The 14,129-nt window shown below is 50.0% G+C and overlaps 1 protein-coding gene across 4 annotated transcripts in view; it reads right to left on the reverse strand.

Moving 5' to 3' along the window:
• LOC122102035 (splicing factor SWAP) overlaps window positions 1-14,129 on the reverse strand; it is a 57,049-nt gene that overhangs the window by 17,695 nt on the left and 25,225 nt on the right. For 3 of the 4 annotated variants that reach the window (XM_042672562.1, XM_042672565.1, XM_042672564.1), the window contains 5 exons: window positions 12,362-12,493; window positions 11,386-11,479; window positions 9,732-9,903; window positions 3,596-3,826; window positions 2,380-2,570 (listed from right to left, as the gene is read on the reverse strand). In XM_042672562.1, the coding sequence (XP_042528496.1) occupies window positions 2,380-2,570; window positions 3,596-3,826; window positions 9,732-9,903; window positions 11,386-11,479; window positions 12,362-12,493 (820 nt within the window). The remainder of the gene's footprint in view (window positions 1-2,379; window positions 2,571-3,595; window positions 3,827-9,731; window positions 9,904-11,385; window positions 11,480-12,361; window positions 12,494-14,129) is intronic. The other variant, XM_042672563.1, reaches the window with a different exon arrangement.

Consider the following 14,129-nt stretch of genomic DNA (forward strand, 5'->3'; position numbering starts at 1 on the left):
CCTTCCAAATTATATGCCTGGTGCTTTTATAAAGGGAAAGTAAATATAGGAAAATGCCAGCCCTCAGGGCGAATCGCAAGCCTGTGGCTGTTCAGGGCAGACGGCAGTCCAGTTCCTGCCAAGCTCTGCGCTAGCTCTGCGAGTGTGCACCTGCTTGTCCCAAAGCCAGGCTGGGCGGGCTCACCTGGGCTCCGGATCTGAGGCGTCAACTCCGCTCTGCTAAGTCCCACACCCTCTAAGAGCTCTACATCTAGGTGGCTAGTTGGGTCAAATGTGCCGGTACCATACTTGATAAGTCAAGGACAGCCTGTCCCCTAATGTTCCTTAAGACTAAAAATGTATTTGAGTTTGACTCTTACTTATGACAAGAGCCAATTTAAGTGCAAGAGTTTCTGTTTCAAAGCAATTAGCGACATTTATCACCATCTGCTACGACCATTACATTTCTGATGAAATAGCCCAGCAGCTATCATCTGTGTGTACACACAGATATTCAGGGAGGTTACCCCAGAGACAAAACACTCATATCCATGGATTAGACTAGACTCATCTCCCTCCTGGAAACAGAGGCTCAGGCTGGGCTGGCCCTGGGCACACAGGAATGGGAGTGATGATGGCCATTGTGATGAGGACTCCGGCAGCCGGGGACAGTGTGCTGATGACAAGCTGCATCTGAGCTCACCACGAGGAGCACAACACGCAGATGCAACCGTGCAATGCTGCTGGTCTGTAGATGTCTCTTAAGGAACCCCTTTATCCAGTGCACAAATGACAGCAAAACAATCAAGGGCATTAAATTAACCCCTGGCCTCCATTTCTTGCTTTGTTTTGTACCAGTACTCGCTTGAATACCCTGAGTCTGAGCTCTCACTCAGCGTTTTCACCACGGCTAGCCTCCAACCATTTGAGCTGTGCCTCTAGCTCTTCTGCTGGGCAACTGGAAACAAGAGTCTCTTGGATTTATCTGGCCAAGCTGGCTTTGAATCACAATCCTCAGATCTTAGTCTCCCAAGCAGCTAGGATTACAGGTGTGGGCCACTGGCACCTGGCAGCTCCCTGCTTTCTCAAGTCCTCCCCCCCCCCCGCCTCAGCCCCTTTACTGTATGCACACGTTTTATAGCTGCTACCACAAAGCAGAGATAATTATGCTTCTCTCCTACTCCAAGAAAACATCCCTTCTGAGGCCACAGCTGCCCTTGTGGCCTTTCCTGGCTACTGCTCACGCTGCTCTATCCCCACAGAAGCCATCTCAGAGCTAGGAGCACCACTTATGTGGTCCTTTCTGAGTCTGTAGAATGACTGGAGCCAGGGGCCCACAGAAACCTGTCTGTGGAGGGCCTTGGGGGTTGGGTCAGGTGGTGGTGGCTGCAGCCCCCTCCCCTGAGAGCTTTTTTTATTTATTTATTTTTTTTGTCGGTCATGGGGGCTTGAACTCTGGGCCTGGGCGCTGTCCCTCAGCTCTTCAGCTCAAGGCGAGCGCTCTACCACTTGAGCTACAGCGCCACTTCCGGTTTTCTGGTGGTTTATTGGAGATAGGAGTCTCACGGTCTCTCCTGCCCGGGCTGGCTTTGAACCGCGATCCTCAGATCTCAGCCTCCTGAGTAGCTAGGATTACAGGCGTGAGCCACCAGCGCCCGGCTGAGAGCTTTTTTTAAAGGACACCACTGAGGATGGCTCTAAGGACAGGAACCAGGGAGCAGCGATCTGGCCACCACAGGCATCCTGGACTCGATCAGCTGATTCTCACAGCTTCTGCAGCGGGGCTCAGCTCTGCTTTCTTTTTTTTTTTTGTTTTTTGTTTTTGGGTCTGGTCATGGGGGCTGAACTCTGGGCCTGGGCACTGTCCCTCAGCTCTTCAGCTCAAGGCTAGCACTCTACCACTTGAGCCACAGCACCACTTCCGGCTTTTTTCTTTTTGCTTATGTGGTGCTGGGGAATCGAACCCAGGGCCTCAGGCATGCAAGGCAAGCGCTCTACCACTGAGCCAACTTCCCAGCCCCTCAGCTCTGCTTTCTGAGAGATGGCAGATGGACTCCTGACCCAGAAAGCCACCTTGGCCTTCAGCAGGATGCTCAGCTCTGAACGCAGAGTGCTGCTCTCCACAGCCAAATCCATCAGCCAAGTGACACTGGCAGAGAACGAGTGCAGAATATTGGCCTGGAGCTCTTAAGAAACACCAAGGTACTTAAAGTAAAAAGAGCAAAGGGCCTCTGCTATGCTAGGGACGGCCCAGCTCTGAAGACATTCAGGGACACTGGGTGACATGTGGCTGTGGGTGGGCAGGAGCCAATACAGAAAGGGGGTCTTTTACCATGGGAGACTTATGCCAGTGCTAGCAACAACTGTCATCATGCCTGCGAAAGACTTTCTTCTACATACCTCAATTCCAAAGGGACTCTCCTCAAGCTTTCCCACTTCTGTCTCTGGCAGAGGATTTTTTAAGGTCTGTAAGAATAGAGCCGCCTTCCTTTTGCGTTCAGCCTGAAGCTGCTTCTCCTTTGACTCCTTGGATGCCTGGGCCAGCTTCTCTCGAGCCGCAGCTGCAAGGCGGTCCTCCAGCTTTTGCTTTGCTAAAGGGACAGAGAATGTGGAGTCTAGAGCAAGCATCATCTTTATCTTAAGTTTTACAGGCACCAACAGGGCCAAACAACACTATTACTTAAGAAAACCTTAGTAAGATACAAACTTCAGGATAGGCAGACACATGGCCAGACCATATATTGAGAGAATTAGTTCAGAACACTCGTCAGGAAGGTTACTTCAGTCCCAGTCAGACTGGAGGCCCCCATACTGTTGCAAGCTGCAGAGACGACTGGGAACCTCAGGATAGAGCAAATACAGTACATCTGCACTACTCCTAGCAGGTGTGGTTAGACAGCCAGAAGTCTGGCCAGGGTCTAGACCAAATTCCCTGCGAAAAGTGTCTTATTCTAAGTGACCTGACAAGCTGCTGTGCCACACACACTTGGAGAGAATAACTGCAATCCCAGCTAAAATCGTTGACAGGAAGGCATACTGGTAAAGTTACCTTTTATCACACTGCTAAGTATAGCTTGATCTGCTTGTGTATACACAGAAAAAACATCTAAGAAAGCCAGTGAGAACAGAAAAGAGCACAAATGTATTCATTAATTCACTACTTTAATATAGAGTATAACTTAGTAAGCCAGCACCCCCATGCTGCTGGCAATGTATCAGGGACACGCATTGACGATGAGCCAGGGCCGAGAATCAGCCCGGGCACGCATCATCTTCAAGGGCTGGTGATTCTGCTGAGAGACAGCCTCACAAAAAGGCATCTCCCAGTGCGGTGCACTAATGCAGGCTGGGAGTCCAGCCGGGGTGGCTCACCCCGGCTGTCATCAAAACCTAAAGCGCACCTCCATTAGAGCTGTCCGCAGTGCATTATGCTGCTCTGAGAACAAACTGCCAAGAGCACTGCGTCTGAGCTAGCGAGCAGTGGGGCTCGGCACTCGGAGAAACTCCTACTTGGCTCCAGGTTCTAGTCTGCAGTCTTAGAATTTCAGGCTTAGCAGATAAATCTTATATTAACGTCTTGTCTTTCTTTTGAGAATGTTAAGAGCTATTAACAAACCTTGCTTTGCTTCTAGCTCCTCCTGGGTAAGCTGGGGCTTCTTCTCCTCAACAACCACACAGGGTGCGGCTGTGGCAGGGCTGGTGGTGGCTGCACTGCTACAGCTCTCCTGGCATTCTTTGCTTTCTTCATCGTCTTCACTGTCATCATCTAGCTTAACTCGATTTTTTTCCAGGGGAAGGAGATCATTTTCTTTGGCCTTGATTGCAAAGCTTATTGGAGCAAATGAAGCTATTGGGAAGAGGCGAAAAGTGCTTTTAGGGAACAGGCGCAGAGCAGACACCACGGCCTTACCATCTACATGGGCGCCGGTGGGTGGGAGGTGCACAGCTGTGGAGCCCTATCTTACTCTCTACAGCCCGCAGGGACGTCTGCCGTGTCAAGGGGCCCTGTTTACATGTCCCCTGCATGGCACACAGCTGAGGGGTGCCCCTGAGCCATTGCAGTGTGGGCAGCTCACGACAGGCCGGCTAAGCAATGGGGCCTGCAGGGCAGGCCACCACGGAGCCACAGTAGGACACGGGCAGAGAGCCAGAGGATCACCTGCAGCTTTAAATGACCAACTCTTATCATTTTTCTTCTACTTTTTCGTTTTCCAGCACTTGGTATATAACTGAATTTGCTAAGAAAGCATATGACTCCACTACAAAATGGAATCTTGAAAAATTAATTCATTTTAGCCGGGTGCCGGTGGCCTCATGCCTGTAATCCTAGCTACTCAGGAGGCTGAGATCTGAGGATCGCAGTTCAAAGCCAGTCTGGGCAGGAAAGACCATGAGGCTCCTATCTCTAATAAACCACCAGAAAACCAGAAGTGGCGCTGTAGCTCAAGTGGTAGAGCGCTCGCCTTGAGCCAAAGAGCAGAGGGACAGCGCCCAGGCCCAGAGTTCAAGCCCCACGACCGACAAAATAAAATAAAAATCTGGGAGTAGAACCCAAGCCAGAGATGGAGCTGCATAAAACAAGGCCAGCCTGGGCTGAAGGTACCCAGCTGGTCAGGGTGAGGGTGAGGCTACTTACTTGTAGCCTGCTTGTCTGTAGTAGCAGTCTCTTTAACAAACAGGACTAAGGAACATTTAAAAAGAGAGAGAGTTTCGTACTCAACATTGGTGGAATCACGTACGGAGCCAGCTCCCAGCCTAACAGTGGCACAGGCACAGATGGACCTGAGTCGCAGCCCAGAGCAGTAGCTCTGAGTGACTCCTTCCTTCTGCCTCAAACAGCTCCTTCCAGCAATACATTCTCTGTGGGAAATTGTGAAAGGAGGAAAACATCTGTGCATAGCCTGCACACATGCACACTAGCAGAGGGACGGCGGACCACACCCGACCTTCCTAACTTCACTCCCAGTCCCGCTCCAGGGAACTCGTCTAGACAGTCTTCCCACGTTCAATACAGCATTCCAAATACGCCTTATTATAGTTTCCATGTCTACTTCCTCCTTCTTTCTATACGAGTTCTGGGACTTGAACTCAGGGCCTGGGTGCTGTTCTTAAGCTTGTGCTCTCTCTCTCTCTCTCAGGCTAGATACCTACTTGAACTATGGATCTACTTCTTGCCTTTGGTGATTAACTACACCTAAGAATTTCACAGACTTTCCTGCCCTGGCTAGCTTTAAATGGTGATTCTCAGATCTTCAGCCTCCAAAGTAGATAGGATTATAGGCATGAGCCACCAGTACTTGGCTGTTTAAAATTTCATACTCCTTCAAAATAAGTCTGGGCATGGTGCCTCATGCTGGAAACCTAGCTACTTGGGAAGTAGAGATCAGAGGACTATGGTTTGAGACCAACAGGAGCAAAAAGTTGGCACATTTCAATCAATCAGTAAGCAAGGCAATGGTGGAGCATACTTGTAATCTCACCTACTGGCTGGGAAGTAGATAGGAGGATCATGGTCTGAGGCTGAGCCTAGGCAAAAATGAGATCCTACTGGAAAAATAACCAAAGCAAAAAAGGGCTGGGGGCATAGCTCAAGTAGTACATCAATAGGCTAGCATGTGCAAAGTCCTAAGTTCAAACCCAGTACCTCTGAACAACAAAAAAGCCAACTCCAAAATAATAACAAAAAAACCCAAGCCCCATGCTAAATGTCCTGTGCAGAGAGCTTGCCAGGCCACATTTCTAGGAGTGGAAGGACATTTGCTCTTAAAATGTGGACTGAGTCTTCCACTTCCTAACGTAACGTGCCACCACATCAAGGCTCCTCCACTACCAAGTTACATACCCCAGACAGACAGACAGACACAGACACACACACGTTTTTGAGAGGTCTTGCTACACTGCCTATGTTAGTCTCATATTCCTGAGTTCAAGGGATCCTTTCTGCCTCAGCCTCCAGAAGGCAAGTTCACACCACCATAACTGGATGAGCAATATTTGTTAATATGAAAGGCAAAACTTTTTTTTTTCTTTTTTTCCCCAATCATGGGGCTTGAACTCTGGGCCTGGTGCTGTCCCTGGGCTCTTTTTTTCCAAGGCTAGTGCTCTACCACTTGAACCACTGTGCTACCTCTGGCCTTTTCTGTAATTTATTAGAGATAAGAGTCTCATGGACTCCGGGCTGGCTTTGAACTGGGATTCTCAGATCTCAGCCTTGTAAGTAGCTAGGATTACAGGTGTCAGCCATCAGCACCTTGCTTTTGGGGTACTTTTGATATATAAGGTTTTACTATATAGCCCAGATGGCCTCAAACTTGCAATCCTGCCTCAACCTCCCCAGGGCTGCAATTACAGGTAGACACTATGTTACTAATGATTATACCTAAAAATTCCTTCCTGGCATCTATTTTCCTCCTTTTCTTGTCCTCAGTCCATCTTTTGCTATAGACATCATCTTACTGATTTCTAAGAGCTCTTTCTTCAGCAAGAACAGCAACACTTTTATATGTTAGCAGTGTTACCATCATTTTGACATCTGTGTTTTGACCTTATTCAGGTCCTGCTTCTAAAAGAACGATTAACTTCCCCTCACCCCCCACTTCAATACTTACAAGGCCTTTTCAACTCCAAGATTAAAGAATTTACTTTCATTTTCCTGGTTTTACTTTTCACACTTAAATATTCAATTCTGGAATTAATGCTGTCAAATGTGATCTAAGTCTTACTTAGCTTTGCTTTTTTTTTTTTTTCCCTCAGTACTGGTGTTTGAACTCAGGGCCTTGTGCCTGCTAAGCAGAAACATACTCTACTGGAGCTTACATACACCTCCCTTATTTTACTTTTCCAAGGGAAGAGCCTGTTTTTCCAGCGTCAGTTATCTTCAATACTGAACAAGTTCCCCCAGGAATGGCGGGCATTCTGGCTCTCTCTCTGCCCTGCTAATGCAACCCTGGCATGGGAGACCGAGCTGAGCCGGGCAGCGCCGCTCACTCCTGCCCCTCTCCACAGTGGGATGCACTCACGACTCCAACACTTGTGCTTCTCAGGTGGCTGTGGTCCAGGGACTGCGGACGCCGGTGTTCAGCGCTCTGGAGCAGGTTACAATGGAGAGAGCCGTTTCTTGGGGTGAGTTAAGCCAACTTCAATTTGTCTTGGCCTCTTGCCTGGCTCCAGAGCCAGGTCAACTACAGTATTTCAACAATTCTTCCAGGCCTATACATCTTTGCCAGTTCCTTAGCTCTTCTTGAGACAATCTTAACATATTTATTTCAAAATACTATTTTTCAGTCACTTTCCAAATTCCTCTGAATTTAAAGATATATGCTATCTTTGTATAAAGATATCTTTACATTTTCATTTGGTCATGCTGTGTGTATCTGTATTTCAGTACGGAACATGCAATTTCCTGGCCTTTTCTCCCCTTGCTTTTTTCATTTTTCCTTTATTTTTATTTACCATACTAGAGGCTGCAACTTAGGGCCTCAAGCTCTCGTATTTTTCATTCACAGCTAGCACTCTACTACTTCAGCCATACTTCCACTCCAGGCTTTTGCTGGTTATTTGGAGGGGTGATTCTTGATGATTTCTCTACCCAGGCTGGCTCTGAATCTGGATTCTCAGATCTCAGTCTCTTAAAATTAGAGGTGTGAGCTGTGTGTGCCCTGTTTTGATTTTTGAGGTACAGACCAGACTGGTATTGAATTCTCATAGGAGACTTAGCTTCCTGAATGCTAGGGTCACAGTCACTGCTACCATGTCTGGTTTTCTTCCTAGGCTCCTGTGTGTGCGCGCGTGCGCACACACGCACGCACGCACGCACGCGCGCACACACACACACACACACACACACGCACGCCACTATAATGTTTAAACTTGGGGCATTGTGCTCATTTGTCTTGGTTGCTCGGCTGGGTTTGTCTGCAACTCATCATTTTTGCTGGTTATTTTGTAGATGGAGGCTCATGGACACTCCTGCCTGGGATGGCTTTACAGGAACAAGCCATGACATCCTGTCCTAGGTCCTCTTCTCTTCTCTTCTCTCTTTTTAGAGAAGAGTGCTAGAGACTGAAGAAGGTCTTTGTACATGCTAAATACACTGAGCTGTATCCTAGCCCACTTCCTAGGTTGACTTCAATGCTCGTTTTGTTTTCACTTTACATTTGTCATCAAAAACAGATAGGGTTGTGTGTTTTTCTCTGAATAATATTTTCTTTTTCTTTTTTTTTTTCCTTTTTGGCAGTGCTGAGGATGGAACCCAGAGCTTTCCCCATGTTAGAGAAGCACCTGTGCTGAGTGGATCTGCTGCCTTGTCTTTCTTGGACACAGTTTCTGAATGCTCACGAGTCTGCAGGTCTGCTGAACGGATCCGCTGTCCTTGCTTGCCTGGACACACAGTTTCAGAGTGCTCACGTCTGTAGGTCTGCTCACATGTCTGTTTGAACATCTCAGGCTAACAGGGATGCAGAAGGGAAATCTGCATGTGTGGCTTCACCGGCCCCGACGCGGCAGGCAGGCAGCAGCTGGGAGCTACGGCTCCCACTTCACTAGGCTGGCTGGACGAGCTGAGAGGAGAGGAGCCTGTCTGTAGGGAGCTTCCAGGGTGCTGCTGCTCCCGGATGCTCCCGTCACCCTGTGTCAACAGTGGATCCCCTAGCCACTGTCTCCATCTGCAGACATCCTTTTCATCTTCTAAGGAGAATTCCAGGTGGACTGCTTGTCTTCCCACACGGGGACAGCAGAAGCTGTTGTAGTCTCTGTCTCTGTTCATCTCAGTGGGAGTGAAAACCATGCTCAGGTGACTTTCTGAGCTGATGACTGGGTCACTCTCAAAGACCACCGTTCCCATCACAAAGGCCCCTTTGAGAAGGACAGGCACTCTTGCTGCAAAGCACTGCCCACCACTGCCTTTTCTCCCTGTCAGGACCCACCCCCACTTTCGTAAAAGCTTCCTTCCAGGCCACTGTGCCACCAAAAACTTCTGACACAGCCCTTCTGGCTGAATGACTCCGCCAATCTACTGGATGGGTAAAGCCATCCTTGAGCCTAGGACCCCAGGGGAAGCAGAGCTCCCGGAGCTGGTCAGAGCCTCTGCACATCATGACCCATCTACCACCCAGAGTTAGTCAGACTACCGTTTCAGGGCAGCGACATGCCGGCACACCCCACCCCACAGCTGTGGCCCTGGGCCTCTGGGGACCCCTTTCTCCTACCACTACCTACCTCAACATCCTTTTCTGCACAAAGTCTCCCTCTTCCCTCCCTCCTCACACTCTACACCCCATGGGCTCTCAGAGCAGACGCCAGAGATGCTGCACTCTATTGCTTTAGCCATCTGTAATACCTGTCCTATCAGACTCAACCTTCCTTTCGGGGACAGAGCGAGGTGACTAAAAGGAAGCTTGCTTAGCAAAGAAAGAAAGTGACCTTTAACGTGCACAACTCCACAGGCCGGGATGTGGCTCCATGGTGGAGCACTTCTTGCCAGAGTGTGTGGGATCCAGGTGTGATCCCCAGCACTGTCAACAAACCTGCCCGCTACATGGCTCTGTGCAGGCCAGTAAACAAACAGATCCCTAGATCTAACTTACATCCACAAGACTCCGAAGGCCAGGCTCGAAACATACAACGAAGCGAACAAGTTTTAGTGGAGCCACTTAAAAGAGGAGCTGGTCACAGCCTGACTACGGCTCAGGAACCTGTCCCTGAGACTGAAACTCCCGCTACTTCAGGCTATCTGGCCTCACCGGACGGCGCACCTTTCACCAGCTTCCCATCCGCCGCACTCTTACTGGACGTGGCCTCCTTCTTCCCGCCAGAGCCACCTCTGCCTCCTGCCTCAGCTGTGTCCTCAGGAGTACCGTCGTCCCCAGAGTCCCCTGGCTTCTCGCCGGCAGATTCTGCAGGGGCCTCCTCTGATACTGACGCCACCTGGAGAGACAGACATTACACACATATCACACGAGGAGTCACGGGGACTTGTCAAAAGAGCAGCTCATCGACAGCAGCAGCACGTCTACATGGATAAGAAATAATTCCCATCACCTACAGGTGAAATTCCTTCAGTCTGAGCAACATGAGATAAAGTCTCAAAAAAATCTACTAATAGGCAGGGCCTCCATTACTGCTCCCCACAAGTAACTTAAAGAATCCCAGGGCTGGGAATATGGCCCAGGGTGGTGCACCTGCCTCACCCGCATAGGTGGTGGTGGGAGGCCCCTCTGCTCAGTCAGGTGTGGTGGTGCATGTCTGTAATCAAAGCATTTGGAAGGCAGAGGCAAGAGGATTATAAGAGACCAGACTAGCTAATACAGCAAAAAAGCAAGAAACCAAAATTGAAGCAAAAATGGAAGAGAGAAAAATAAAAGGGAAGTCAGGTGTCAATGTTATAAGGCAATGTAAAGGCAGGAGCTGATGACAGGAATGAGATGAAAAGCTTCAAGGAGTACAAGAAAACCACAGAGAGGGCAGAGAAGAGAGGCAGGGCCACCAGTGCCCCAAACATAGCTCCACGGACATGATTTAAGCTCTAGGATGTGAAGCATGAGGCACAAGTTTCCATCTTTATGAGATTCCTTCCATGTTGGCACAGATACAGAGCACAGATCTCATCCCAAGTAGATAGAAGTAGAACTCAATGAATGAACAGACGGGGTTATTGAGCCAGGTGCCCCAGTGGCTCACGCCTGTAATCCTGGCTACTTAGGAGGCTGAGACCTGAGAATCATGGTTTGAAGCCAGCCCAGGCAGGAAAGTCTGTGAGACTTTTTTCTTTTTTGTCGGCCGTGGGGCTTGAACTCTGGGCCTGGGTGCTGTCCCTCAGCTCTTCAGCTCAAGGCTAGCACTCTACCACTTGAGCCACAGCGCCACTTCTGGTTTTCGGAGTAGTTTATTGGAGATAAGAGTCTCACGGACTTTCCTGCCAACTTTCCTGCCCGGGCTGGCTTTGAACTGTGATCCTCAGATCTCAGCCTCCTGAGTAGCTAGGATTAAAGGTGTGAGCCACTAGTGCCTGGCTTGTGAGACTCTTATATCTCCAATAAAAAATTCTCAGAAAAAGGAAGTGGCATTATTGCTCAAGTGGCAGGTCACTAACCTTGAGTCAAAGAATCTCAGGGACAGTGCCTAGGCCCTCAGTTTAAGCCCCAGGACCGGTACAAAAAAAGAAAAGAAAAGAAAAGAAAGAGGCTATTATTGCTTTTGTTGGTTTGGAACATGTTGGACAAATGGCCATGAAGATACTATGAGTGAATGATTTCCACAGATCTAAACCAACGTTCACCTGAGAGGTAAGGAAAGTTGGAGACAGCACAGGTCAGACACACAACAGGCATCAGTGTGGTGGGCTCATGCGCAGAGGACAGAAAGTTACTTCTGCACCGAGATCAGAGCCCTGCACCCTCCAGACCATACCTGTGTCCTATCACCTCCTTCCTTCTGCAAGAAGAATTGCTTCTTAAACTCATAATAAGCATTATACTGGTGCCATGGCTGTAGGAACTCAAATCTGTGGACACAGGAAGGAAACAGGTCACTCAACATGACAGGTGTGCTGCGCAGCAAGGCATGAAGCCAGCAGGGGTTTCCTGCGAGCTGTACCCACCCTGGATGCTGACTCAGCACCCGTAGCCCATCCACCCACCCACAGCACAGACCAGGGTGAGGCTCCTGTCCAGAGCCCTTTCCATAGTAGCAAGTAAAGCCTCATGCTTTATGTTGACCACCAGAGGCACAGGGCACAACTGGATTTTAAAAAGGTGTTGTTATATTTCCTTTCCAGTGGACCCCAAGCAACATGAATTATCTAGGCACTTTTCTCTAAGATAGCATTACTCTTTTTATTGCACAGTAAAATAACCTCTCCAACTCTAATTTAACAAGAGGAACAAAAAACATGTTTAGCCAGGAGTCAGTGTCCCAGGCCTATAATCCTAGCTACTCAGGAGGCCGAGTAGCTAGGACAGCAGTTCAAAGCTAGCTCAGACAAGAAAGTCTTTGAGATTCTTATCTCCAATTAACTACCAAAAAGCTGGAAATGACACTGTGGCTCCAAGTGGCAGAGTACTAGCCTTGAGCACAAAAGCTCAGGGACAATGCCCAGGCTGAGTTTAAGCCCCAGAACCAGCAAATGCCCACGCGCGCGCGCGTACACTTAAAGACACTTTAGGAAGAAAAGGATAAAACCATAAGAAAGGGATTACATGGCTAAACTAAAAAAAAAAACCTAAGCTAATGTCTTTAATCCCATACACTTAAAATGCCTACTATTATTATTATTGTTGTTTTGTTGCAGCATCAGGGAGGAAACCCAGGGTGCCTCACATTTTAGAAGCAAGCACTCTGTAACCAAGCCATAGCCCAGCCCAATACTTCCAGCTCTTCCTCTCACCTCTGATCGTTCTTGGCACGGACGCTGGTCTCAAATTTAAGGCCATTCCTTGCAACGTATTCTGCCAGCTTATCAATCACAGGCTGGACGTCAGGAGGCGGGGGGATGATGGCGGCCACGGGGGCAAGCGCACTGTGGGGGAGAAGCCCGGTGAGGGGTGTGTGCCAGGCAGCTCGAGGGGAGGCGAGGGGTGGGGTGGGGATGATGGCGCACGCACGCACGCACGGTAGGGGAGAAGCTGGGGAGCAGCCTTGTACTCAGCAACGGCATCAGGCCTCACTCTGGCTGCTGAAGGGTCTTCCTGGACTCAGAAGCCACATCAACACAGGAGGGAAAGATGATACAAGAGGGAGGTACCTGACCTGAGGATGGCAGGTTCCCAAATACTAACACAGCCAATCACTTAAGGAAGGAGGGTCCAGAGGGACAGTAGGGCTTATTGAACAACAAATCAGAGAAACATCTTCCGCTATTTCCCTCTAACCCTGAGTTAAAACAACTAAGGACAAGAGTCAGCCTGTTTAACTTTCAGGTTTTTTTTTTTTTTGGGGGGGGGGGGGGAGGAGGGGAGTGTCTTCTGTGGAGCTAGGCAAATGCTCTACCATTGAGCTATATCCCTAGTCTGTGGTGCTTTCTGAGCATGATCGGAAAGAGGATTATTTATGCAGGGAGATCTGAATATCTGCCAGATTTTCCCAGCACCCCTTGCTGGATGTCAAGATGCCTGCCTGGGGCTCCCGTGGGAACCGAGAACTCCGGTCGTCCCTCACCTGATCCCAACTGCATGGCTGGCAAGGCCTACTCTCACAAGCGAAAGCCGTGTGTTTCCTAACAGCTCTGTCCACCTCACAGCAGTCAGCCAAGAGTTACTCAGCTGAGGTGCTGGGGCACTGTGTGATGAGCTGAGGTGCTGGGGCACTGTGTGATGAGCTGAGGTGCTGGGGCACTGTGTGATGAGCTGAGGTGCTGGGGCACGGTGTGATGAGCTGAGGTGCTGGGGCACGGTGTGATGAGCTGAGGTGCTGGGGCACGGTGTGATGAGCTGAGGTGCTGGGGCACGGTGTGATGAGCTGAGGTGCTGGGGCACGGTGTGATGAGCTGAGGTGCTGGGGCACGGTGTGATGAGCTGAGGTGCTGGGGCACTGTGTGATCAGCTGAGGTGCTGGGGCACTGTGTGATCAGCTGAGGTGCTGGGGCACGGTGTGATGAGCTGAGGTGCTGGGGCACGGTGTGATGAGCTGAGGTGCTGGGGCACTGTGTGATGAGCTGAGGTGCTGGGGCACTGTGTGATCAGCTGAGGTGCTGGGGCACGGTGTGATCAGCTGAGGTGCTGGGGCACTGTGTGATCAGCTGAGGTGCTGGGGCACAGTGTGATGAGCTGAGGTGCTGGGGCACTGTGTGATGAGCTGAGGTGCTGGGGCACTGTGTGATCAGCTGAGGTGCTGGGGCACTGTGTGATGAGCTGAGGTGCTGGGGCACGGTGTGATGAGCTGAGGTGCTGGGGCACTGTGTGATGAGCTGAGGTGCTGGGGCACTGTGTGATCAGCTGAGGTGCTGGGGCACAGTGTGATGAGCTGAGGTGCTGGGGCACGGTGTGATCAGCTGAGGTGCTGGGGCACAGTGTGATCAGCTGAGGTGCTGGGGCACTGTGTGATGAGCTGAGGTGCTGGGGCACTGTGTGATGAGCTGAGGTGCTGGGGCACTGTGTGATGAGCTGAGGTGCTGGGGCACTGTGTGATGAGCTGAGGTGCTGGGGCACTGTGTGATG

The sequence above is a fragment of the Dipodomys spectabilis genome, unplaced genomic scaffold (assembly GCF_019054845.1).
Source record: "Dipodomys spectabilis isolate Male_0828 unplaced genomic scaffold, ASM1905484v1 ptg000725l, whole genome shotgun sequence".
NCBI lineage: Eukaryota > Metazoa > Chordata > Mammalia > Rodentia > Heteromyidae > Dipodomys > Dipodomys spectabilis.